General features: G+C 43.6%; 1 protein-coding gene across 3 annotated transcripts; it reads right to left on the bottom strand.

The window, feature by feature from the left end:
- Window positions 1-265: 265 nt before the first annotated feature.
- Window positions 266-27,875, bottom strand: LOC106570033 (dyslexia-associated protein KIAA0319-like protein). 3 transcript variants are annotated; one of them, XM_045694635.2, is made up of 23 exons: window positions 27,745-27,859; window positions 26,644-27,314; window positions 20,131-20,303; window positions 19,257-19,388; window positions 15,354-15,703; window positions 11,274-11,508; window positions 10,907-11,005; window positions 10,568-10,665; window positions 10,303-10,390; window positions 9,895-9,987; window positions 9,319-9,451; window positions 6,771-6,999; window positions 6,441-6,564; window positions 5,870-6,002; window positions 5,397-5,545; window positions 4,815-4,966; window positions 4,198-4,336; window positions 3,755-3,914; window positions 3,222-3,364; window positions 2,717-2,839; window positions 2,413-2,503; window positions 2,185-2,279; window positions 266-2,101 (listed from the first exon to the last, which is right to left on the bottom strand). In XM_045694635.2, exons 4-23 carry the CDS (start codon window positions 19,366-19,368, stop codon window positions 1,905-1,907), a joined length of 2,943 nt encoding a protein of 980 aa, XP_045550591.1. In that variant the 5' UTR covers window positions 19,369-19,388; window positions 20,131-20,303; window positions 26,644-27,314; window positions 27,745-27,859; the 3' UTR covers window positions 266-1,904. The 3 variants fall into 3 exon arrangements, with proteins under 3 accessions (XP_045550591.1, XP_013997411.1, XP_013997415.1); XM_014141936.3 differs by lacking the exon at window positions 26,644-27,314 and having other exon boundaries at window positions 27,745-27,875; XM_014141940.3 differs by lacking the exon at window positions 26,644-27,314 and having other exon boundaries at window positions 1,967-2,097; window positions 27,745-27,875.

Below are 27,875 nucleotides of genomic sequence, written 5' to 3'. Positions count from 1 at the left end.
TGATTAGTTGAATCAGCCGTGTAGCGCAAGGGCAAAAACCAAAACGTGCACCGAGTTTGGGGAAACCCTGCATTACAGTGTTGTTTTCTCAATGGGTCACAGTTGATCTCGCCTGAGTCAGAGAGTTAAAGACTTATTTAGACTTGTTGTGACTGGAATAAACAGGATATGTTTAGGGTAGGTCACAAGACTTTTGCAGATGTTTTAGGTTAGCCATAACCTAAAAGACTATGAGAGTCTTGGCAACAAAAAAAAGGTGGACAAATTAAAACATTTGATTTTAATTTGCTGATAATCCAGTTTCATCAGGTCTGGTCACATAGAGGGGAATCCTTCACAAAACAATATTGTTATTGAACAATTAAATTAACACAGAATCCCTTCATTTTGTTGCTGATCCGTCTGCCTTCACAGTGGACTCCATGTCCCAGAATGCACGCTACCAATCTTTTATAAAATGTGCTCGACTAGTGCAATGGAGAAACAGCATGAGAGCTTATTTCACAGAGCGTTCCTCTGATTAGATAGGGGCTTTCCTCTGAAAAACATTCAACAACCAAAACAGTAGCTAAAGTCAGACTGAAGGGTCAGGTTCACAGTAATCTACATGCAAAGTGACAACACCGTTCAAATTTGGAGGAGGTACATGCTGGGCAATGGAGTCGCACTACAAATCTACGGCTGATCTGAAGGAAGTCCCAATCTGATCAATGTATGGATCAGCACTTGTTCAGTTAGCAGCCTGTGAGAGCGGTGGAGATGCAGACAGAGCCACGGTGAGCATGAAAAACAAAGTGCATCAGAATCAAAATAAATCGGTCAAAAGGAATCTTAAAAACAGACAAGATGTTAAGTGGTCTTCCAGGTTCGAGCAGTCGTCTGAGGTGAGTGAGTAGGAAGCGCTGCCCCTTTCTTCCCCATGTGTCATTATCATGATCAACTCCCAGGAACACAGTCACAGGGTTAGGGGCGTCAATGTTGTGTAGTCCAGTGTGTCATCCAGTGAGTTCCTACAGTATGAGGCATGGCTCTCGTAAAACAGCATTTCCCAGGATCCTCTGACTGACCAACATGGCCGACAGCAGCAGTTTTGACTCTCAATGCTGGTTAAGTGTCAAACAAACACACAACCCTTTTCAGAAACAGGACATTCTGGCAAAATGGCCAAAAGCACGCATATTCTGATTTTAGACACAGTCGGGCACACACAACATGGATAACTCATGCAGACCTAACCACCATTCAAACATTAATACATATACATACGACCGCAGCCGTACCGTCTCATGCACAGATATCTAGATTTGTTTTCATCTAGACAAGTCACTTGTCAATCATATTGTAACCCATGTCAGAGGAGTTGGCCAGCGTTGAGTTTTGCTTAACAGTACTTGGAAGTGTGTTGTGTCAAGCATCCTGGGAAGAGGTGTGTGTCTTAAAGGAACTCTCTGTGTGTGTGTGTGAGACGGGCTCAGTTTCCATGTGGTTCACATGACATTGGAATGGAGTAAAGTTCCTATCTGAAGGGAACAGGATCGTCTTGAATAGCAGTCTCCCGTTTTTTCCTTCTAGAAGTGAGGAGGAAGGGTACATTCCTGTCTCAGGGGTGAACAGCGCTCAACTTGACATTCGTTACCCTATCAACTCCCCCATTTTTCCATTAAATGGAGTGTCCTTCTCAAAGGTTAAACCTCATCTCCATCTTGGCTCAGTGTGGGCGCAGGGAAGTTAATACGGGGGTGTGTAGCTTGATCCCGTGTCTAACAGAGTACTCTCTCATTCTCCAGGATCCATGTGTCTTAAGTGTCCTATGGGTGGAGGGGTGCACGGTTGGTGTGGTGGAGGAGAGAGAGAGAGGGGGTGGTGAGGGTTTAGGGCTGGTGAGGGTTCCCCACCCTCTGTTGCTATAGCTGCTCCTCTCTTTGCTTTTTACTTCTGGTGGGACCCTGGCCGTTTTTCAGGGTTCCATTCTGGGGTCGGAGGAGGTGTCCTCGTTCCCGGTCCGTCCACGGGACCCCTCCCTGCCCGTCGTCACTGTCCAGGTCAGAGTCAGAGTGCATGAGGGCCGAGGAGGAGGGAGCGGGGGCCGGCTTCATTCTGCCTGGTGGGGGAGGGATTTGCGGTGTTCGACTTATTCAAAGATAATAGGGTACAGAGAGCAGGTAGTGTGTGTGTGTGTGTTACCAGCTCGGGGTGGGTGTAGCTCCAGGCCTTCCTGCTCTTCGCCATTAAGCATCTTATAGCGGCTTTTGCTCTTGTGGCGCACTTTACCCCTACGCCTGCTCAAAACACACAGTCCTGTCAGTCTGCTTATTCCACATTACTGAAGGGACAATAAGTATGTATTTAAACAGAGTAGTACGCCATGCAATGTAAACGAAGCAACAGAATATTACTATGTAAATCTCTTACCTGCGGTAACAACATACCATACCCCAGACAACGGTCGCAATGACAACCACAATCATGAAGGATGCTATGGTTACGTACAGCACACTCCATTCTGAAAGGGAGAGAGAGAATCAATTGAAGTCGCAGGTTGTCAGAATGAGAGAGCTCGAATTCCAGCACTTTCCGCACTAGATATTTCCACGACAACGCTCCCTACTGTGTGTCATACTCTGACGTAAAGTCGGCCGGTCACATGACTCCTCACAGTATCCTAATATACAATGTCATAATCATCAATTCCGTGAGTGTCCACTCCGCTCCTCACCACAGTTGCTCTCTTGGTCCCACAACTGTGCTTTGATAAAATTTTCCATCCAGAAGGGGTGGCAGACGCAGGTCCGCGTGAATGAGTCGCAATCCCCGTGACTAGAGCAGTTCAGCTGGCAGACTGCAGGGGGAGAGAGACGTTAGAGACATGAATTCCGTCAGGCCACAGGTTTTCTAGCGTCTTTCTTGACATCTTCTTGGTCAAAGACAACAAATCTATCCTAACTGTCTAGTAAGATTAGTCTCTCTCGCCTGGAGAACAATACAACAACAACAAATATTCAACTTGAAGTTGCAAGTTAGAAAATAGGGAAAAGTCAAAAGAAACTAAATTGCTCATATACTTAACATATCACAAATATAAAAATACACGAAACAAATCATTTCATTCATAGAGCACGTTTAATTTCCCAGCAAACTCTCTAAGTGCTTATGTAACTCAACTAAGTTTCAATTCATTACTCCATTCATGTATTCCTTTCCTCTCGTGTCTTAATACTCACTGACTGTGTCCACCCGCCGTGCCTTGAAGATGAGGAAGTCGTTCTTCTGTTTGCGTAGTTTGTTGCGCAGCCCCAGAGCCACACTGTGACCGGACAGAGGGGGGCGACCCGGACCCCCAGACACCAAGAACACCAGACGAGTACTGAGAGGAGAGGAGACGGGAAGAAATGAACAGATTCGCTCAAGCTGAGGACAAATCAATAGATTCCCTCAACCAGCCTAATTATGACAAATTCTTCATTTCTAACTAATGCCTCTTATTTGTTACAAAAACGCTCTCATGTTCATACCCTGTAAGTGTTGTAAAAAAATAAAATAAAGTTACATTGTCCATACAACCCCATATAGTGTTATCAACTGATTTAAATCAGAGTCAGATGGGCCAAAACAAAACATGCTAAAATATAATGTGGATGTCAGAGAAAGTGTATTCCTGTGTTCTTGCACTTGCATTGCAATATAATAACTTATTGTGCCAATAAAGTTGAGTGAGTTGAATTGACGAGACCGAATGTAGCGGAAAGGAGCTGACCTGTGCTCGTTGAAGGCGCTGACCTCCCGTACGATGATGTCACTGTCGAGCACGCCCAGCAGCACGCCCACCTGCCTGAGCAGCATGTCTCTCTGGCGGTGGGACACCTGGGACACAGACACCTCCAGCACCAGCTCCACCAGGTCACGCTGCCACACGTCTGACAGGAGAGAGAGGGAGGAGGACTGAGTAAGAGAAGACATTGGGATAACGATAGTGTGTGTGTGTGTGTGTGTGTGATTCAGTCTTAAATAGATTATTGTTCCTACTTCCCATAGATCTGAATGGATTGGGTGTAAGGAATATGGTGGAAATATAACGCTATCGTAGCAAAAAGCTAGCTGAAGCTATAGCCACATCCATTTGATTCTTTCAGACCTAGTGTCTAGGGGATGATTTTGCACCAGGCATGTGTGTTTGTAGACCATGAGGAGCCCACTGACCTGGTTTGACCTCTACAGTCCCTCTGTCTGAGCTGCTCTGGCCCTTGCTGTCTGTCACAGTCAAAGTGAAGCTGTACTTTCCCTCCACCAGGTTAGTGAGAAACAGCACCGCCTGGTGGTCAGAGTTGTTCAGTACATCCTGGAGGATGGAACACAATGAATTAATGCTTCAGACAAGATGCATTTTATTTGCATTTGATCAATTACAATGACATTTTGTCTAGTGCCGATGACACATTTCTTAATTCAAAGTCTGATTAAGATATTGAATAATGTGATAATTGCAGAATGTATTTTCTAGCTGCATGCAATGGCCTACACTACTGAAAAAATAAAATGTAGAAAAACTGTTGTCTGAGCAGAACATTCTTATTCCAAATATTTCCAAGTAGTAGGTCATTGTATGCAACTATTATTAAGCAGAATGTGAATCATGAGAAATGCAAGAATGCTTTTACTTAATACAACATGAAGAGGGAAATGTTGCCTAGATTGTATGTTTTGTTTACTTACTATGGGTTCATTGTGTTTGCCTGCCACAGTTCACCTAATACTTTATATTTTCGGTAAATATTTCTGTTATCCGTTATGGGACCACGGCGTGGACTCTCTCTCACCCCTGCTGCAGGGCTACTGTCGTCACGGGTCCACAAGTAGCCCACTCCACCCTTGTCGTCTGTGGAGTGGGAGCCGTCCAGGGCTGCAGTCCGCAGGGGCAAAGAGATGGCCGGCCTGGACTGGACATGTGCTACTGGGGGCTGGTCCAACTCTGGTAGAGAGCAGACGAGACACATTTAAGGACATTGCAGTGCCAAAGAGTATTCTGAAATACTCTGTACGCGGTTTCCATGCACCTGGTAAAACTATAGGTGTGGGAGTTATACTTAGGTTATACTTCAAAGAGTACTGACATTCAGCTCGGCTAGACTTCAGTTGACAAAATATTTGAGTGCATCTCGTGTGAGACCATTACCTTGTCTAGCCTGTTTCTGAAAGCTTCATATAATTCAGTCTCTGATACATTTCCTTGTAGGCAATTCTATATTAATAACTGTGTTTGTCTGCTAAAACACTTCTCAGCACCCAGAAGAAAACAAAATTGGAGACTAAGGAAAACCTTACTCTTACGAAATCAGAAAACCGAATTTAAACAAAAACACAGAACAAACACACACATAGATCACACAGAGGAGAGTTACCCTCTCGGACGATGACTGTGACCGTTTCGGTGCTCGCCAGATCCCTCTCGTCCGTCACGGTCAGGCTGAACTCGTACTCGCCCACCTGCAGCCCCGTCACCGTGGCAACGGCGCCATCTGCGTTCTCGATCTTCACTCCATCCGGGCCCCTGAGAGGAGAGAGACGACCATCAGTCAGACAGGTGGAGAAACAGCAGTTCCACCATCGCCACAGAGCACTGAACTGCACCATATAACATGAGAGATGGAAGCAAAGGGAGCTCCAAAGTGTCATCTCCACTCACCATATTGACTCTGGTAGTTGAACTAAGTGTCCCTCAAGCACAGAGAACAGGGAGTGTGTAATTTGCCAAAGTGTGTGTGTGCGTGAGAGAAAGTGAGTGTGTGAGCTCAAACCTGAGCATGCATGTAGTTGAGTGTGTGTGTGCGCGCGTCTATTGTGTCCGTCTGTGCATACGTGTGTGAATACTGACTTGCTCTGTTTCCAGTGGTAGGTGGAGATATTCTGGTCGTCCGTGCTCTTGCTGCCGTCCAGAGTGGTGCGGTCCACAGGCAGGGTCAGCTCCTTCTCTGGGCCGGGGTCTGCTACTGGGGGCTTATTGTTCTCTGAGGAGGATGGAACACAAGCAGGCTTGGGAGAACGTAGACTTTGGTGACATGAGGACAATATCCGTATAGAACTGTATTTTCATTTACCAGTCGTTTGTCTCTGTTCATCAAGGTTAAACCAACATCCATTCAGATATGTTATATAATGGCAATGAATGAGAGAAAATGTGTGGCTTATTTCTTGTAAATCAGGCATGATATTCAAGCAATTACCACTGCAGTGGTATTGACATTAGCCATAGATTGTTAAAATATGTAGCTGCTATTTTAGATGGAACTCAACATGTCAGCTGTGTGCTCTCCCAAATGTCTAATAAATGAGTCTTTATAAACCAAGGTTGAAGCAAAGCAGATACACTGGTTTGTATGTAAAATCACAGAGAAGAAAAAATACTTTCTAAATAATGGGCCATTTAGTTTATGCTGCTGATTTACCTGGCTGGACGATAACAGTGACCTGTGTCGTGTCTTGCTGTCCGGCTGTGTCTGTGACAGTGAGCTGGAAGGTGTAGTCTCCTTCCTGCATGGCAGATAGCTGGAGAGTGGGAGTCCGCACACCCTATAAGACGAAGAAAATAACTGTCAAGATGGGAGAGAAGAATTTCCCTTTTCTTGTTGGTGTCGAAATGAAGAATTTCCATTTGAAAATGACAAAAAAAGCAATAATGGGATAACTTTATTTTCAGAAAACAGACACCTTGAATCCCCTTGATTGCTAGGTAAGACATGTGCCTGACATGGCCACCCCTGGTGCTCCTCTCTCACCTGCATCTCCACCACCTTGCCCTTGCTCTCGGGGCTGAGCGACCACTCGTAGGACAGTGGCTCGTGGTCGTCCGCGCTCTGGTTGCCGTGCAGTGTGACAACGTTGCGCGGTAGCGTGATGACCTGGTTGGGGCCGGCGTTGGCCACCGGCCGGTAGTCCATGGCCTTGCTGACCGACAGCGTGGCCTGGGTGGAGCTCTGGGCCCCGTCTGAGTCCGTAACCGTCAGACTGAAGGGGAGAGAATAGGGGGGAAAAGTTTGTGATAGACAAATTCCTAACGTCCTTGCTTTTGTCTAAGACCTAGCCTCACCTATGGCTGAAATGGGGAGAGGGGGTGAGGGGAAAATGCTTGTGAAATGGTATAAGGAAAACAGCTGAACAAAGATAGATGGGGAATACAAGGAGAATACAAGATGGCATGCCCATAGAAACAACAAGGTATATTTAAGCAATATGGCCCGAGGGGGTGTGATATATGGCCAATATACCACAGCAAGGGGCTGTTCTTACACGCAACGCGGATACAGCCCTTAGCCGTGGTATATTGGCCATATACCACAAACCCTGAGGTGCCTTATTGCGATTAGAAACTGGTTACCAACATAATTAGAGCAGTAACAAGAAATGTTTTGTCATACCCGGGGTATATGGTCTGATATACCACAGCTGTCAGCATTCAGGGCTCGAACCACACAGTTTATAAAAAGCATTATAAATTGGGTGGTTCGAGCCCTGAATGCTCCGCGTCGCGCCTAAGAACACCCCTTAGCTGTTGTACAGTGGCAAGAAAAAGTATGTGAACCCTTTGGAATTACCTGGATTTCTGCGTAAATTGGTCATCAAATTTGATCTGATCTTCATCGAAGTCACAACAATAGACAAACAGTGTGCTTAAACTAATAACACACAAATTATTGTATTTTTCTTGTCTATATTGAATACATAATTTAAACATTCACAGTGTAGGTTGGAAAAAGTATGTGAACCCCAAGGCTAATGACTTCTCCAAAAGCTAATTGGAGTCAGGAGTCAACTAACCTGGAGTCCAATCAATGAGACGAGATTGGAGATGTTGGTTAGAGCTGCCTTGCCCTATAAAAAACACTCACAAAATGTGAGTTTGCTATTCACAAGAAGCATTGCCTGATGTGAACCATGCCTCGAACAAAAGAGATCTCAGAAGACCTAAGATTAAGAATGGTTGACTTGCATAAAGCTGGAAAAGGTTACAAAAGTATCTCTAAAAGTCACTCCATGGTAAGACAAATTGTCTATAAATGGAGAAAGTTCAGCACTGTTGCTACTCTCCCTAGGAGTGGCCGTCCTGCAAAGATGACTGCAAGAGCACAGCGCAGAATGCTCAATGAGGTTAAGAAGAATCCTAGAGTGTCAGCTAAAGACTTATAGAAATATCTGGAAGATGCTAACATCTCTGTTGATGAGTCTATGATACGTAAAACACTAAACAAGAATGGTGTTCAAGGGAGGACACCACGGAAGAAGCCACTGCTGTCCAAAAAAACATTGCTGCATGTCTGAAGTTTGCAAAAGTGCACCTGGATGTTCCACAGCGCTACTGGCAAAATATTATGTGGACAGATGAAACTACAGTTGAGTGGTTTGGAAGGAACACACAACACTATGTGTGGAGAAAAAAAAAAAGGCACAGCACACCAACATCAAAACCTCATCCCAACTGTAAAGTATGGTGGAGGGAGCATCATGGTTTGGGGCTGCTTTGCTGCCTTATCAGACGGAAAAATGAATTCCCAAGTTTATCAAGACATTTTGCAGGAGAATGTTAGGCTGTCTGCCAATTGAAGCTCAACAGAAGTTAGGTGATGCAACAGGACAACGACCTAAAACACAGAAGTAAATCAACAACAGAATGGCTTCAACAGAAGAAAATACGCCTTCTGGAGTGGCCAAGTCAGTCCTGACCTCAACCCCATTGAGATGCTGTGGCATGACCTCAAGAGAGCAGTTCACACCAGACATCCCAACAATATTACTGAACTGAAACAGTTTTGTAAAGAGGAATGGTCCAAAATTCCTCCTGACCGTTGCGCAGGTCTGATCCGCAACTACAGAAAACATTTGGTTGAGATTATTGTTGCCAAAGGAGGGTCAACCAGTTATTAAATCCAAGGGTTCACATACTTCTTCCACCCTGCACTGTGAAAGTTTACAAGGTCTGTTCAATAAAGACATGAAAACGTATAATTGTTTGTGTTATTAGTTTAAGCATACTGTGTTTGTCTATTGTTGTGACTTAGAAGATCAGATACAATTTCATGACCAATTTATGCAGAAATCCAGGTAATTCCAAAGGGTTCACATACTTTCTCTTGCCACTGTATATTGACCACATACCACACCCCCTCGTCTTTATTGCTGAAATATGTAGAGGAAATACAAGACCGTGCATGCCCATGGAGAAGACAAGGTGACAGCGCCGGGAGGTGTACAAAGGTAATGGAAGTGTAGGCACTAGGTAGAGAAACTACAAAGCGCCACATACCCATGGAGAAGACAGGGGAATAGTACCTGAATGTGTAGTTCCCTGGGACCAGACCGGTGAGGGTGAGGATTTGGGTGTCGGCCGAGACCTTCTCCTCCCTCAGCGGGCCCTTCACCTCCTCCCAATGCCACGCCACCACCTTGTCATCGTCTGTGCTCTCTGAGGGGCCGAAACACAGGGAGAGGAGGAAGACAGGACAGGAAGAAGAGGGGGAAAAGAACCGGTTAAAAACAAACAGTCCATAAATGTATAAGCCACCCTGACTATACTGTTGCTCCTGTCTCAACCCTGACTACAAAAGTTTTTCTTCCCATTGTTTTATGGAAGAACTGCACAGGGTGTTGATGGAGGGCCTTTGTGCCAAACCAAAGATAAATATTTAGTATTCTAGGGTAAATACCGGTTCTTGACCTAAAACGGTCTATCTACAATTTCAATGTACGGCAGTTGAGCTATAATCTAAATAAAGACACCCTTGACAAAATCTGTCTTTTTTTGTAAGCAAAGAACTAGACAAGATGCTACATAAAATCTCTTTTAACATCCACAGATGGTGCAATTCCAGTTTATCTGATTGTGACCAACGAGCCAGGTGAACTCACGGCTGCCGTCGATCACCGTGGAGCTGGTTGGCAAGGATATCTCCTGGAACTTTGGGGAAACCACAGCGACGGGCAGCTTGTTTATCCGCGGCTCTGTGAAGTGGAAGAGGTTAGCTAATTGGCTGAACGGTACAGTTGGGTCGTGTTCATTAGGGCACGAGTAGCAAGACGAAAATGTGGAATTTCTTATTGGCCAACTCCAGGTAACCCATCCCCGTTTCAGTCTGCTATATTCCGTTCGGTTCTAACGAACACGACCCAGGTATGAGTCATTGTTGACATTTCAGGATAAGCCCATTAATGGGAGAGTCAGGGGAGGTGACCTTTAATATGTTACAGTTTACACAGGTTCCTACTAAAGAGAACATCAAACACAGTCAATACAAGTCATGTTAGTTTAACCCCCACCTGGTTTGACTGTTACGTGGACAAAGCCCTCCCCGTGTGCTCCTTCACCATCCACGGTCACCTCAAACTCATACAGCCCCACCGTCAGCTGAACACAAGAGCCAGAGAGGTCGAACTGGAGTGACTACAATAATAATTGTTTCTCATAGTATTACAGTAATGTATAAATGGTTCTAGTCATAAATTCAATCTCAGTTAAGATTGAGTTTGAACAGAGAGAGAGGGAGGTGAGAGGAAACGGTTGAACTAATTCAAGTAGCTGCACCTTGCTGAGTTTGAGTGTCTTGCTGTGTTTCCCCTCCATCTCTCCACTGTAGTCTTTGGGATGAGTTCTCAAGAGCCAGTCAAATGCATAGTCGGTCCCTTTCGAGAAGTGAGAATGAGATCAATCAAAGCCGAGGACGTAAGCTATGACTAATGACATGCATGGATACAGAGCTCGCCTTAGCGCCAGTCTGTTTTCTACGTTGGCTCACTCCCTTGTCGTTGTCATGCCAAATTAAACAGATAAGCTTATACAGAACTCGGGCGAGACGTGGACTACACGGGGTGTGTATGATACAGTATAACTAAGTAATAACACAGGTAGGTTGAGTAGTAGTACCTGGCTGGGGCGCTGGCACAACAAAGGCGTTGAGCTCCACCTCGTTGCGGGGCAGCGTGACCTCCACACTCTTGCCTGCCGACACCACCAATTCCCGCACTGTCATGGAAACCACAGGATTTGCATGGATTGAAACGGAGGGCGGAACACTGAAACAGAAGTTCATTCAAAGTGCAAACAGTAGACGTACATCTGCAGTGGGTGCCAGTTTCTGAATGGGAGTAGATGTTTAGAGCTACACGTTTCTTCCTTCCATGAAGACATACCTCAACACATCCATTTTGTTATTAGCACGTTATTGACCAAACAGTTGTCGAGGGTAGGGTTTGAGGGATACTAGGTCAGAGTTCAGCGTCCACCGCCTTACCAGCCTGCGTTGGTGATGTAGTGATTGTAGGAGCAGTAGTGGGAAGCACAGAGCTGCTGTTGGAAGATGCTGTGTCTCCTGTGTCCTCTGACGTAGAGTTCTGCTGTGAGGGCGATGGAGCTTCTCCACTTCCATTGGTTAGCTGACTGTGATTCTTATCAGATGTTTGAGGGAAGGTTACGCCGCTGGTGAGGCCGACTGTTGGAGCTGGACGCTCTGCATCCTTGGAAACCCGCTGCCAAGATATGGGTGAACTCAATGAACTTCAGATAAGAATGGAAAGATACCTAAGGACATTGGCTACATTGTGCAGTTTGCAATAGCCTTCGTGAAGTATCACTGCAGTTGCAGTGCATTCGGAAAGTATTCAGACTTTGTCACGTTGCAGCTTTAAATCTAAAAAAGGGAATAAATAAGAAAATGTTCATCAATCTACACACAATACCCCATAATGACAAAGCGAAAACAGGTTTTTAGAAATGTCTGAACGTTTATAAAAAAATACACCTACTCATTCAAGGGTTTTTCTTTATTTTGACTATTTTCTACATTGTAGAAGAATAGTGAAGACATCAAAACTATGAATGAGCACATGTGGAATCATGTAGTAATAAAAAAAAAGTGTTAAACAAGTTCTTCAAATAGCCACCCTTTGCCTTGATGACAGCTTTGCACACTCTTGGCATTCTCTAAACCAGCTTTATGGAGGTAGTCACCTGGAATGCTTTTCAATTAACAGGTGTGCCTTAAAAGTTAATTTGTGGAATTTCTTTCCTTTTTAATGCGTTTCAGCCAATCAGTTGTGTTGTGACAAGGTAGGGGTGGTATACAGAAGATAGCCCTATTTGGTAAAAGACCAAGTCCATATTATGGCAAGAACACCTCAAATAAGCAAAGAGAAACGAAAGTCCATCATTGCTTTAAGACGTGATGCTCAGTCAATACAGAACATTTCAAGAACTTTGAAAGTTTCTTCACGTGCAGTTGCATAAACCATCAAGCGCTATGATGAAACTGGCTCTCATGAGGACTGCCACGGGAATGAAAGACCCAGAGTTAACTCTAATGAACTTATCCTCTGCAGCAGTTACCGGCCTCAGAAATTGCAGCCCAAATAAATGCTTCAAAGTTCAAGTAACAGACACATCAACATTAACTGTTCTGAGGACACAGTGTGAATCTGGCCTTCATGGTCGAATTGCTGCAAAGAAACCACTACTAAAGGACACCAATAAGAAGAAGAGACTTGCTTGGGCCAAGAAACACGAGCAAATGGACATTAGACCGGTGGAAATGTCCAAATTTGAGATTTTTTGGTACCAACCTCTGATTTTGTGAGACGCGGTGTGGGTGAACGGATGATCTCCGCATGTGTATTTCCCACCGTAAAGCATGGAGGAGGAGGTGTTATGACACGGGGGTAGTTTGGTGACACTGTCTATGATTTATTTAGAATTCAAGGCACACTTAACCAGCATGGCTACCACAGCATTCTGCAGCGATACGCCATCCCATCTGGTTTGGGTTTAGTGGGACTATCATTTGTTTTTCAACAGGACAATGACCCAACACACCTCCAGGCTGTGTAAGGGCTATTTTACCAAGAAGGAGAGTAATGGAGTGCTGTATCAGATGACCTGGCCTCCACAATCCCCCGACCTCAACCAAATTGAGATGGTTTGGGATGAGTCGTACCGCAGAGTGAAGGAAAAGCAGCCAGCAAGTGCTCAGCACGCGTGGGAACTCCCATTGGAGTTTGGAAAAGCATTCCAGGTGAAGCTAGTTGAGAGAATGCCAAGTGTGCAAAGCTGTCAAGGCAAAGGGTGGCTACTTGAAGAATCTCAAATATATAATATAGTTTGATTTGTTTAACACTTTGATTACTACATGATTCCATATGTGTTATTTCATAGTTTTGATGTATTCTACAATGTACATAATAGTAAAAATAAAGAAAAACCCTTGAATGAGTAGGTGTCCTAAAACTTTTGATCGGTAGTGTACCTTATTTACATAAGTATTCAGACCCTTTGCTATGGGACTCGAAATTTAGCTCAGGTGCATCCTTTTTCCATTGATCATCCTTGATGTTTCTACAACTTGATTGGAGTCCACCTGTGGTAAATTCAATTGATTTGGAAAGGCACACACCTGTCTATATAAGGTCCCACAGATCAAAAAACAAGCAATGAGGTCAAGGAATTGTCTGTAGAATGCAGAGACTGGATTGTGTCGAGGCACAGATCTGGGGAAGGGTACCAAAAAAATGTATGCAGCATTGAAGGTCCCCAAGAACACAGTGCTTAAATGGAAGAAGTTTGGAACCACCATGACTATTCCTAGAGCTGGCCGCCCAGCCAAACTGAGCAATCGGGGGAAAAGGGCCTTGGTCAGCGGGGTGACCAAGAACCTGATGTTCACTGACAGAGCTCCAGAGATCCTCTGTGGAGATGGGAGAACCTTCTAGAACAGAGGTTCTTAAACTTTAAGCCTGGGACCCAAATGAGAAATTCTGTGTTTTCCTGGGACCCAAGCTTATGAAAACATACAACTATATGTAAAAATTGGTACATTTCATTGGCTTTATAACTAAAACAAATGCAATATAGACAAATAACAATGAAATACCCATATAAATATAATATTCATCTTTCTTTTTCCTCATTAAAAACACTCTTACAGCCTCCTGAGTGGCGCAGCGGTATAAAGCACTACATCGCAGCGCTAGCTGCGTTACTACAGATCCTGGTTCAATAGCGAGCGGTGTCGCAGCCAGCTGTGCCCGGGAGACCCATGAGGTGACGCACAATTGGCCCAGCATCGTCTGGGTCAGGGGAGGGTTTGCCCGGCCGGGATGTCCTTGTCCCATCACGCTCTAGCGACTCCTGTTGCGGGCCGGGCGCATGCACGCTGACACGGTCGCCAAGTGTACAGTGTTTCCTCCGACACATTGGTGCGCCTAGCTTCCGGGTTAAGCGCGCATTGTGTGTCAAGAAGCAGCGTTGCTTGGCAAGGTTGTGTTTCAGAGGACGCACGGCTCTCAACCTTCGCCTATCCCGAGTCCGTACAGGAGTTGCAGCAATGGGACAAGACAGTAACTACCACTTGGATATCACGAAATTGGGGAGAAAAAGGGGTAAAAAAAGATAATAATAAAAAATGTATTAAATAAAAACAACTCTTAGATAACTGTTGCTGTTAAACTACAAATCATTTTAATTCTGAACTGGAATAAACTGATTGAAGCAAGATTATTTTTGAGGCATCACACAGATGTAAACTAGAAAACACACACAGTCCTAATGAGAGGTGTGTGACTGGTTGAAGTTTTCAACAAGCAGGTCTATTCTGGGCTCAGTTTTGTTCAGTGCAATCCTGAGGTCATGCTCAGCAGTGAGACTGTTTCTGTACTTGTTTTTTAATTATGTCAGAGTTGAGAACCCTGACTGACATAGGTATGTGGTTCCAAACCGGATCAGAACATCTACTGCTTTCTCAGCCAGTCAGGAGACTGCTTCCTGCAGTAGATGATCAACCCAGAACTGTGTGAGTGTGTTTGCCTCAAAAAGCATCAATCACTTTTTTGGTTACTACATGATTCCATGTGTTATTTCATAGTTTTAATGTCATCACTATTATTCTTCAATGTAGAAAATAGTAAAAATTAAGAAAAACACTTGAATTAATTGATATGTCCAAACTTGACTGGTACTGTATGTATATGTGACAGTTTTTTAATTTGTATAAATGTGCAAACATTTCTAAAAATCTTTTTTTCTTTGTCATTATGGGGTGTGTAGATTGATGAAGAGAAAAAATATATTTAATCAATTTTAGAATAAGGCTGTAACATAACAAAATGTGGAAAGTCAAGGGGTCTGAATACTTTCCGAATGCACTGTAAGAGATTGCATAGCTTATATTAACACGTAAGTTAGGGAAATATGGTTGTCATCCATGGATAACTTTATAGGAGGGTATTTAGTCTGTTTTTAACTACTCCGTCCCAGTGATCCGAGAAGGAAGGGTAAACAGGCATCTATGACTCAACTACAATACTATAACTTTCCGTTGACTCACAGTGCTAGAAAGTTGGTCCGAACCACTTCCCTTTCCTGTCGGTGCCCGCCTCTGCCTTCTCCGTCGAGCTGTGGTGGTGCTCTTTGAAAGCTGCTGCAGGAGCCCCAGGGACTCGATGTGGGGCTGGGGTAGAGACGTGACTTGACAGAGCCCTCTGTTGGAGCAGCTCAGTAGCACACAGCGCCCCCCCAGGCTCCACACGGCACTGCAGGCGGGCTCCAGGCAGCATGATTCCCAGCAGCTGGCGCTGTTCCTCCCCACGGCCAGGGGGCGCCAGCCTAAACCGACCACACTGCTCCAGTGGATCCCCAACACTCCCCCTGTCACCCGGCAGATCTCGGCAGATACACCTGGAGAGGAAAAGAGGATGAAAGAGTTGTTATAGAAAGTGTGTATATTTTTATTTTATTTAACTAGGCAAGTCAGTTAAGAACAAATTCTTATTTACAATGACAGCCTACCCTGGACGACGCTGGGCCAATTGTGCGCCACCCTATGGGATATAAAGAGGACGTGATCAGTGACTTTGCCATCTGGGACAAGGATGGGTATTTTCTGTGGGTCCTTGGGGCCAATGTTCCCTCTAAGCTGGGTGCTTGCGAGCAGTAGCCCCGAGACTGCCGCGCAGCTCCCGCGTGACTGCTGTGTAGAAATATCAGCCCACAGAGAGAAGCACGAGATTGAACTTCACTCAACTTTCTAGAGCAGTGGTCACCAACCGGTCGATCTCCAAGGCATTCCTAGTCAAACATTTCTGTAAAAACCAATGATAAAGCCTTGTGTTCCTATTTTGTTTTATTCGTCTCAGGCTGTTGGCGGTAGGTGCACCTGATTCACCGGCGCTGCACGCCGGGTAGGTGAACTGTTGCCATTTTGAACCATTTCATGTGTCTGAAGGTACAAACTCTGCCTTCTCGGCGGGCCCGGAGAACAAATCAAGTGCACTGTAGGCCTACCGCTGGCCATTTAGCTCAGATGACCGTGTCTGCAGTAACGTAGCAGACATAAAAGAAATCTACAGCAAAGTTGATACTGTGAGATTTCAAAACCATGACTAGAGAGAGACTGTCAATGAATACAGCACAGAGGTGCTGTTATTATGACTGAGTTCATGTTTAAGTTCTTACTCAGCACTGTCAACACTTTTATAAGGCCTAAAATGCACGTTCTTCCTATTTCCACTCAGCGCTACAGCTTGCGTTGTTGTTTTTCTTATTAGTGGCTTGGGTCTTTTTTAATATCGATTTAATATTTCACTTTCTCCATTCATAGGAGTAACATGAATTTGTGCATGAGGCAGTAATAATGCGGTGAGACGTGAGTCGCCCCATCAGCTGGAAGACGGTGTCCTTTTTGGTCAGTGGAGGAAAGGGAGAGCGGAGGGATGTTGAGAGGCGGACCCTCAGTCTGCTGCTCTCTCCCTCCGCTGAGACTGACCATCAGATGCAGGCACCACCAGCCCAGTAAAATACAAATAAAAAGCAAATGATTTAAATGTGTGCTCACTCAGCTGTGCCTCACAAGTAATACAACAACGGATCTATTACCGGTGTGATCATATAGCCTACCTCAAATTATGAAATACAATAAAACAAAAATGGCCAACAATGCATTGGCAGGGAAATTCAAGCAAAGCCAATATGCAGAACTAATGTATTTTGCCTATAGCTTACTTCACAAACCTCATTGCTACAGTACTGTTTTTAATTGGTTAATGTTGCAAAGGTTTACGTTTTTTAAGTCATGTAAAAAAATCTCAACGGTAGATCTCGGCTTGGATGTTGACACAGTGATCTTGACTCAGAAAAGGTTGGTGACCACTGTTCTAGAGTTTTCCCTGTTAACACTATCACTGTTTTCCTTTACTGTGGAAATGTGATCAAATCAATGCAATATAAGCTACTTTCAATGCAACATACTGAAACAAAACCAACTACGCAAGATATTTGTTGTAGGCATAACGCATCTGAGTAGGAGTCTATTGCATCTGAGTAGGAGTCTATTGCATTGACACACACTACTCAGTCCGTACTGTACAGACCGGTGAGGCATAAACAATCAGAGCTGCAGTAGGCCTATATGCAAATAGACCAGTGCCATATATGGATCTCTGCCATTTACTTTCAACTGGACTGTGTTTACAGCATGAGCGGTCGTGAGTAGATGTGCTTGTTTTGAGATCAAAGCAAGAGCTGCATGTACCGACGTGTTCACATTTTGTTCATATCCTTTGCTAGTTGAGTTATTAGCCCAGTTATAGATTATTTGTAGTCAGAAATAGGGGAATGATTACTTTCTCCATGATCACAAAACATGTACATTTCTAGACATTTTTTAAAAGCAAGTGAGGTAAAGAGTGTTTATTTTGTCTTAAAGGGGCATTGTTGTATTTTGAGACAGGCTTGAATAAGCTAAGTAGCCAATAGGTAGAAGGTAGCATAATTTGTCTGATTCTCTATAATAATGGTATAGGAATAATAATGCATTTTATTTTGTAAAGTGGTTTCTTGCATCAAACACATCAACATTTTCAGTCACCTCCTTGTCTGAAGGACAAGTGGATAAACACCTTAATGTCAAACCCTGGATGTTATTTTCAAAAGTCTGATGAATGTAGGCCTACATTGAACACCATATATTGGCTGCTACTGTAGACTGAATGATAGAATAGCTATTTCCATGTTAAAATATTATGGGATGCATTTTCTCCATTGTTTTTGATGGTAGGCCACACTGGTAGGTCTCTTATGATCAAATAGCCACAGTAACCTACATGGCCACTGTTAAAACTGTAACTTAAAGTGGGTACAGCCTCAGTGTTCACAGTAAACGCATGCTGGAAGTTGCACAGAATTTTCACAATGTTAAAGTTTGAGCTCAGCAGACCTGAAATTTTCTGAGTACCAAAATAAATTAGAGGGAACATTGATTAGGGCCCTGAATGTTTAGATTTTAGTTCCTCCTTTCTTATGTCTGGGAAGCCAGGTGTGTGCAGTCAGAGCAATCAGACATTAATGTGCTAGGCAGATGAGAAAAACAGCCGACACTGGTTTTGCGCCCCACTGATTTAGGGCATTAATTACCCTTTTCAACTTGTAACAAGCTTTAGCCTTCTATGTCATCTCTGTATAGCCATATGTACCTCGCAAATGCAATCTCTTAACATACAGTAACACTCCAGACATGCATGAAGCTCAACAGCTCAATCAAGTCACAGCGGTAAAGGGAAAATGAGGCCTTTCCCTGACAAAACGGTGAGCTTTATTATCACCAAGGTCAAACGTCCTATCATCAGGACTTCAAGAACAAACTAAAAAGGCAGGATGAGTGTGTCTCTAGACAAGACATGGCACCAACCATCACCAACTCAGACACTCACTGACAGCGCAGCCATTCCCATGGTGATTGTTGCCATAGCTCCGGAGCTGAATATTATGGGATGTGGGTGTAACCTAAACTCTGTAACACTGCTTGCAGCGATTGGGCCCCTTTGCTTTCTTTTAGAGAATGGAGCCTTTCGCCTCTGTTTAGTCATTCCCCTCACTGACTCACAGAGGACCGATTGTCCGGCCTACATTGTAACTCACCATGCCTTGTGGCATCCACACTGTAAAAACAGCCATTCGGAGTGAGCCACCACCGAAATATGCATGCACGCCTCAGAACCAACAGATAGTATAAACAATTACTAATAAACACAGAAAGTAAAGACGCACACAAAGTAATAAAGGCAAGCATCTATTGTTAGACAATGTTATTCATGTTTTAATGTCTTAGATTCAATAAAGTGTATGGTAAGTACAACAAAACAATCAAATCAATGAATATATCTCATTCATTCTTACATCCTGGACAACCATGACACCGTGAACATTTCCAGAGGAATATATTGGTGCATTTTACCTGTGGGAGGAGCGAAGTAGCACAAGAAGCCCAGTAATAGGAAGAGGAGATGAGTCAACCTCGATTGACACGACCAGCTCCAGCTGAACAGGTTCTGATATGCATAGGACATTCTCCAAGAGGACCAAAGACCTGGACAGAACAGAAACAGTTGTCAGGATTGTGTAACATTACTAACCTGAAAATCCAGACTGAATTCCTCTCAAAAGTGAAACAATAGTAAAGCGTAGCATGCTTCGGTCTTGATTTCCAGGCTATAACATTACACTACCTTGATGTAATCCAACACCAGCACAAAGGCGGCGCTATGAAGGGATTGACGTTTAAAGTCTGAACGGCACTTTGCCCATCGGGCAAGTCAGAAGTATTTTTGGGCTGCCCCGAAGATTATGATTATTTGCACGAAAATGTAAATTGGTTATTTCCACGCAGAAGTGCCATACATTGCCTGCCTTTCACCTAAACATAGCGGAGGAATCAGAACGATCAATACTGAAATTCTTTATTTTTGGTCGTTTTCAGTAAACAGAATCTCAGAGCAGGCTCCGCTGGCATAAATTGTCTGTCTTTTACTTAAACAATGGGGAGGAACCAGAAAGATGAGTTTAAGCTACTGGAATTCTTGATAGGTGGTTTTCACGTGTATTTTTTCACCACCTGCTCAAAGGGGCAACATTTAGAGCAGGCTCAACTTGTGTGACTGCTCAGTTCACTTATCCCAAGCAATACGACAACCCTTAATGTCAATCCTAGCTAAGACTATTGTACACATTGTATCATTTCCAAACATGAATGAGTCAGACAGTACAACAGGTGATCAAATACAATTGGGTGCGCTAAGGTCACATAAGATGTTATAGTACAGTATATTTACCTTTCTCCGGGCCAAGTGGTGGAAGAGGGTGGAGACTGAGAGCAGCTGGAGTTAGCTTACGTTGGAAGGGAGGTACAGTGAGGTGAATGGTGAAGACAGGTCAACACCAGCACTTTGTGGAAGAGCAGCTTCAACATGACACTCCCCCTGGCCCTGGCAGACGAGAGAGCAACCTGGCGGAGGTAGGGGGGAGAAAGCGGTTTCACCTGAGATGTTCTAGAATGTAGTAACGAGCGGCTGTTCTATAAGCTAGTGAACAGGCTTTGGTTTAACAGTAATTCTGTTTAAGAGACTAAAGAGCATTGTTAAATATTTGAGTGACAGGTGTTGTCTGTGTTATTTCTATATGTCAACTATTCACCCACTGGCATAAGTTTTCACTTTCATGCACTCTTCTTCCGAACATTGTTTATTGTAAAGGGTGAGGTGGACTGCATTTTATAATGGTTATTAGTACTTTAGCTGAAAAAAAATAATAAACATCCCTTTTCAGAACCCTGCCTTGTAAAAATCCAAATAACTTCACAGATCTTCATTGTAAAGGATTTAAAACACTGTTTCCCATGCTTGTTCAATGAACCATAAACAATTAATGAACATGCACCTGTGGAACGGTCATTAAAAAACACTACAGTGAGGGAAGAAAGTATTTGATCCCCTGCTGATTTTGTGCGTTTGCCCACTGACAAAGAAATGATCAGTCTATACATTTTAATGGTAGGTTTATTTGAACAGTGAGAGACAGAATAACAACAAAAAAATCCAGAAAAACACATGTCAAAAATGTTATAAATTGATTTGCATTTTAATGAGGGAAATAAGTATTTGACCCCTCTGCAAAACATGAGACTTAGTACTTGGTGGCAAAACCCTTGTTGGCAATCAGAGGTCAGACGTTTCTTGTAGATGGCCACCAGGTTTGCACACATCTCATGAGGGATTTTGTCCCACTCCTCTTTGCAGATCTTCTCCAAGTCATTAAGGTTTCGAGGCTGACGTTTGGCAACTCGAACCTTCAGACCTCAATCCCATAGAAAATCTGTGGAGGGAGCTGGAGACTGGCTAGGCCACTCCAGGACCTTAATGTGCTTCTTCTTGAGCCACTCCTTTGTTGTCTTGGCCGTGTGTTTTGGGTCATTGTCATGCTGGAATACCCATCCATGACCCACTTTCTGTGCCCTGGCTGAGGGAAGGAGGTTCTCACCCAAGATTTGACGGTACATGGCCCCGTTCATCGTCCCTTTGATGCGGTGAAGTTGTCCTGTCCCCATAGCAGAAAAACAGCCCCAAAGCATAATGTTTCCACCTCCATGTTTGACGGTGGGGATGGTGTTCTTGGGGTCATAGGCAGAATTCCTCCTCCTCCAAACACGGCGAGTTGAGTTGATGCCAAAGAGCTCACTTTTGGTCTTATCTGACCACAACACTCTCACCCAGTTGTCCTCTGAATCATTCAGATGCTCATTGGCAAACTTCAGACGGGCATGTATATGTGCTTTCTTGAGCAGGGGACCTTGCGGGCACTGCAGGATTTCAGTCCTTCACGGTATAGTGCGTTACCAATTGTTTTCTTGGTGACTATGGTCCCAGCTGCCTTGAGATCATTGACAAGATCCTCCCGTGTAGTTCTGGGCTGATTCCTCACCGTTCTCATGATCATTGCAACTCCACGAGGTGAGATCTTGCGTGGAGTCCCAGGCCGAGGGATATTGACAGTTCTTTTGTGTTTCTTCCATTTGCGAATAATCGCACCAACTGTTGTCACCTTCTCACCAAGCTGCTTGGCGATGGTCTTGTACCCCATTCCAGCCTTGTGTAGGTCTACAATCTTGTCCCTGACATCCTTGGAGAGCTCTTTGGTCTTGGCCATGGTGGAGAGTTTGGAATCTGATTGATTGATTGCTTCTGTGGACAGGTGTCTTTTATACAGGTAACAAGCTGCGGTTAGGAGCACTCCCTTTAAGAGTGTGCTCCTAATCTCAGCTCGTTACCTGTATAAAAGACACCTGGGAGCCAGAAATCTTTCTGATTGAGAGGGGGTCAAATACTTATTTCCCTCATTAAAATGCAAATCAATTTATAACATTTTTGATATGCGTTATTCTGGATTTTTTTGTTGTTATTCTGTCTCTCACTGTTCAAATAAATCTACCATTAAAATTATAGACTGATCCTTTCTTTGTCAGTGGGCAAACGTACAAAATCAGCAGGGGATCAAATACTTTTTTCCCCTCACTGTAACAGTTTACAGACGGTAAGCAATTAAGGTCACAGTTATGAAAACTTAGGACACTAAAGAGGCCTTTCTACTGACTCTGAAAAAAACAGGGGTCCCTGTTCATCTGTGTGAACGTGCCTTGGGCATGCTGCAAGGAGGCACGAGGACTGCAGATGTGGCCAGGGCAATAAATACAATGGCCGTACTATGAGATGCCTAAGACAGCGCAACAGGGAGACAGGACGGACAGCTGATCGTTCTCGCAGTGGCAGACCACGTGTAACAACACCTGCACAGGATCGGTACATCCGAACATCACACCTGCGGGACGGGTACAGAATGGCAACAACTGCCCGAGTTACACCAGGAATGCACAATCCCTCCATCAGTGCTCAGACTGTCCTCAATAATGCCGAGAGAGGCTGGACTGAGGGCTTGTAGGCCTGTTGTAAGGCAGGTCCTCACCAGACATCACTGCCGCCTATGGGCACAAACCCACCGTCGCTGGGCCAGACAGGACTGGCAAAAAGTTCTCTTCACTGACGAGTTGCGGTTTTGTCTCAGAAGGGATGATGGTCGGATTCACGTTTATCGTCGATGGAATGAGCGTTACACCGAGGCCTGTACTCTGGAGCGGGATCGATTTGGAGGTGGAGGGTCCGTCATTGTCTGGGGCGATGTGTCACAGCATCATCGGACTGAGCTTGTTGTCATTGCAGGCAATCTCAACGCTGTGCGTTACAGGGAAGACATCCGCCTCCTCCCTCATGTGGTACCCTTCCTGCAGGCTCATCCTGACATGACCCTCCAGAATGACAATGCCACCAGCCATAGTGCTCGTTCTGTGTGTGATTTCCTGCAAGACAGGAATGTCAGTGTTCTGCCATGGCCAGCGAAGAGCCCGGATCTCAATCCCATTGAGCACGTCTGGGACCTGTTGGATCAGAGGGTGAGAGCTAGGGCCATTCCCCCCAGAAATGTCCGGGAAATTGCAGGTGCCTTGGTGGAAGAGTGGGTAAACATCTCACAGCAAGAACTGGCAAATCTGGTGCAGTCCATTAGGAGGAGATGCACTGCAGTACTTAATGCAGCTGGTGGCCACACCAGATACTGACTGTTACTTTTGACCCCCAATTTCTTCAGGGACACGTTATTCCATTTCTGTTAGTCACATGTCTGTGGAACTTGTTCAGTTTATGTCTCAGTTGTTGAATCTTGTTATGTTCCTACAAATATTTACACATGTTAAGTTTGCTGAAAATAAACGCAGTTGACAGTGAGAGGACGTTTCTTTTTTTGCATCTTGCCTATGCCGCTCGGTTATCCATATATTTACACGTACATATTCTTATTCCATCCCTTTCGATGTGTGAATTAGGTAGTTGTGGAATTGTTAGATTACTTGTTAGATATTACTGCACTGTCGGGAACTAGAAGCACAAGCATTTCGCTACACTCGCATTAACATCTGCAAACCATGTGTATGTGATCAATAACATTTGATTAGATTTTTGTAACTGGTCATTTCCATGTAAAAAAAAAAAATATGAGCAGCAACATATGAATTTCATAGGAGCATATCAAACTGGGTGTCAAATGAAAGCTAAGAGTCTATATTTTTGAGAAATTAAGGCATATATACATTTTTCAACCATTTTCCATCCTACAAATTAGGAATATGCAAAGGCTTTGATTTAAATCTACCAGAAAAAGTTGCTACATACAATTTATTTAGAAATCCCAAATTATATGTACCCATTGATTCTTAAAGAACACATCACAAATGCCTCATGAGCTTCGTTCAACTGTACTCCATCAGAACCCAAAATATAATCTTGTTTTACAAATGAAATATGTTTGTCACATGCAGTGAATAAAACAGGTGTAGACTTTACCGTGAAATGCTAGCTTATGATCTTACGAGCCCTTCCCAATGACGTAGACTTAGATAATAATGTTAACACAAGAGGAATAAAATACACAAGAATGAAGCTATATACAGGGAGTACCAGATCAATGTGCAGGGGTACGAGCTGTTTGTAAACAAAGTAAATGTAAACAAACACTGACTCAAAACAAGGTTAAAACTATAATTTTGATAACATGGATGGTCAGTCCTTACCTCTTATTGCAATAATGAGGCTGGTCAACCCCCCCATCCTTGAGTGTTGGACCGAGTAACCTAACCTTTACACAAATGCAGAGTACTATATATAGCTGACACTAACAATGCTCAGTCATGGTTGGTTCAATCCCTCTCATGCAGACCAAGGAGCATCATAAGAAACTCCGGGTTCATCCTGTCGTTACCTGCACGTGGGTATTGTCTTAACCCCTCCCTGGCTTAGTTTCCCAGGTGCAAGGATTATTTAGAGACAATGAGGAATTGTTCTCCTGGCTATCTCCATCTCGGTTACACCCACCACATCTTGCCTATGTAATGCAGTCTAACTCATTTGTCAGCTCAAACCATCTCTAGTGACTATACGCCCAGATTAGCTGCGGGGAACTAGAGTGGAGACCATAAAAACACAGCATTAGCAAGACAGAAATATGCTACTGTTGGTTAAGTAAATAATCGTTTACTATTAATAGAAAAATGACATACCTGATTTGTTTGATATCACAACATACCTACAGTAGAAGAGGAGAATCCTATTTCTAAATGATGTCAACTTTATTTCTCAACTCCTAATATTGAGCAAATTACACTCACTGGAGTATCTGACACAGGTTTTGAAAAAGCACCCAGTGTGGCAAGTTCTACTGGCTGCCGATACGTTTTCTTGACTTAAACATGAATTTTTGACAACACATGGCTAAGCAAAACAGCTGTTCTTAAAATGTGAAAATGTGTTTGGAGTAACCTAACTAATAGGCTGAGTTTACACTTCCTCTTCCAATCCTAATGTGGGGAGGTCAAAATAATGAAAAATGATCTACCAAATCGATGTATTTTTAATTGTTGATTACTTCTCCTTGCCATTATCATTCACCTGCTCAAAATTATTTTTCTAACGTATGATGGGGGTCCCTGGGTTGCCGGTTTGCCTGGGAGGGGGTCCCTGGGCAAAAAAAAAAGGCTTAAGACCCCTGCTCTATATTCTACCGAGCTGTACTTTGATGTCCAAACTGGAAAAACAGACGTCTATGATCATTCAAATAATAGCCAGTGGTAGAATAATACTCAAATATGCAAAGGAGGATATTTTATATTTATACCTATTCAGGATACATCACCATGAAGACAATGATATTCACACCCATAATTATGCATTTCTGTGTAGCCCAGATCTGGGACCCATGATGAAATTCCATTACCGCAATTCTGTTACTGAGTGTAAATCCACTTCACTTAATGTCGTCACATAAAAAACAGAGGAAGATTTTATTGAAATTCTGTTACCAAAGTCAATGTGTTTTTGTAAAATGTTCTGTGTAAATTAATAAAAGGTGTCCTTGCGCATAGAGTTGTATGGCTTGTTAAACTTTGAAATCAATGGTTTTGATTTGGCATACATTTTAAGTGAAAAATCTTAGTGTCAGTGAAATTCCATTATTGTGGAATTGCCCAACTACAGTAGGCAGTCTTTTTGGAGTCCACAGAATTTCAAATGAGCTGACAGGAAAGTGCATTTCAGATAAGTTAAAATAGACAACGACTTAGCGGTAGTTGACACAAAAGTACGAGCATCCTCAAAACGTTCAGTTGCCTCTTTAAGACGGCGCTGGCTTATCTGACCAAAATAACAGCATTTTCATACCCGTCTTCTTGCTTTGGAAGTGAGTTCCAGCACTTATTGTGGCCTTCTCCTAATAAGTACAAAGCTAAGCTTGAGACACAATAACAAGTATATTAGAATAACATGGCAGCAGCAGTTGGTCCCACAGGTTTGCCTGGTGGGACTGAAAACGTTTGCCTTATGAGAATGGATTCATTCCAGCAACTGAAAGCTGTGTAGAATTATATATCTATTTTACTGCTATAGAATTATATAAGGCGGAATGCTTGCCACATGCTGAAAATCTACCCCATGGGGAATAGCAGTAGAGTATTTTTTCCTTCACAATTCCTCAAAAAGTTCTTGCAGGAGGTCCAGGGAAAAACTAAACAGATCAGCATGAGAACATTTTGTTCGGGTTGGAGTAGAGTGCATTGCCATGGGATTGGACATAGGGCTCTCTCACATTCACAGCCGTTTCTGACTGATTATCTAAGTGAGAGTATGTGACAACTGATGAGCTATTCAGTCATTTAATATTAACCGTCCACTTACTAAGCATGACAAACAAACCTGCATGATATAGGTCAATTCCTAGTCGGATCCGCATTCCAGCACGCAGATCATGCCACACTTCCATCCGCCTCGGTCTTATCAACTGTTGTAACGTTACCCTGATAAAGAAGCCGACTGCAATGACGGATGTCACAAAAGCCTGGCTTTTAGAAGTTGTTTACTGCGTTTAGAAGTCCAATTGGCTTTGGTTACAGTTAATTTAAGTTCCTTTCATATAAGACAAACAGGTGAAAGTTAAGAAAAAAAAGAAAGAAAAAAAAAACTTGGTTGTCAGTTATTCTAAATTATAAGCGTATTTGCATTTTGGCAGCACAGTGGCTTGAGACCAGTCGTGAGGCGGTGCCCGCACAACTGAGCTCGCTCTGCCATGTGACGCGGTCACTGGAATGCCACCACCGTCACCGTTTTTTAGAAGCAAGTTCCAACGAGAAAAAAATGCAGATCTGCGACGGTAAACTTCAGATCCGAGAAAGGTTTCCCCGGGTTTTCTTCCTCTTCTCTCAGCAAGGCTAATCAAAAACACACTAGTAAATCCTCTGTTGGCTGCTGTAGACAGACAGTTCAGAGGAGCACTTTCTCAGATTACTGAATGCCCCCCAGTCTTTGGCACTGCCTCGTTTCAAATGAAGACACATTCAAATATTTAATTGACATTTCCATTTGAAACCCTGCAAATGAAAAACAAATTATAATAATCATGAAGATGCATGAGTAGCCTAGATTTATGGCCCATAAGAAAGGTAGCCAAGTTTGTTTTTTTAACAAGCTGAACATAGCCATAGGCTAAGCAAGCGAATCAGCTCTAAAAACCGTCCTCACAGTCGACATCAGTAGGCAAGGTTGCGCAGTGGACACACTGACAATGATTTATGCCATTCTACTCATACTTAAATACATATGTTATTGACATTCAACATGACAGGTGTAAAATGCCATATATCTCGGTATAATCCTGGAATGATCACCTCGTCCAGGCACCAGCTGTTTATACTGGTGTTGCTTTGGAACCTGGTATCATCAGCCCAAACACTGATCGAATGCATGCAGTTTATCGTGCCTGTCACGCCACTGTATGAGAGCCGAAAATCATACACTCACCAGTCGTCGTATTAAATGTTTCGGTTTCTGTGTTTGAGCTAGGGTACGTCGTCGTTGCTCGCTGTTCACTATTTAGGTCAGCGGTTCCTTACGCCACTGTCAAACAGGCAAGAATAAATAAGTACTTCCGG

This window comes from Salmo salar, chromosome 14 (assembly GCF_965601325.2).
Source record: "Salmo salar chromosome 14, fSalSal1, whole genome shotgun sequence".
Classification (NCBI taxonomy): Eukaryota; Metazoa; Chordata; class Actinopteri; order Salmoniformes; family Salmonidae; genus Salmo; species Salmo salar.
The sequence above is the reverse complement of the archived record's forward strand: the minus strand, read 5'-3'. Positions and strand labels throughout refer to the sequence as shown.

Excerpts from the sequence above, each read along its gene's own strand:
- LOC106570033 (XM_014141936.3), bottom strand. The coding sequence starts at position 19,368 with ATGTCCTATGCATATCAGAACCTGTTCAGCTGGAGCTGGTCGTGTCAA. Across the intron at positions 6,565-6,770 it reads GCAAGGTGGTGGAGATGCAG|GGTGTGCGGACTCCCACTCT; the intron begins GTGAGAGAGGAG and ends TTCGTCTTATAG. Across the intron at positions 4,967-5,396 it reads CACAGTCATCGTCCGAGAGG|AGTTGGACCAGCCCCCAGTA; the intron begins GTAACTCTCCTC and ends GCTCTCTACCAG.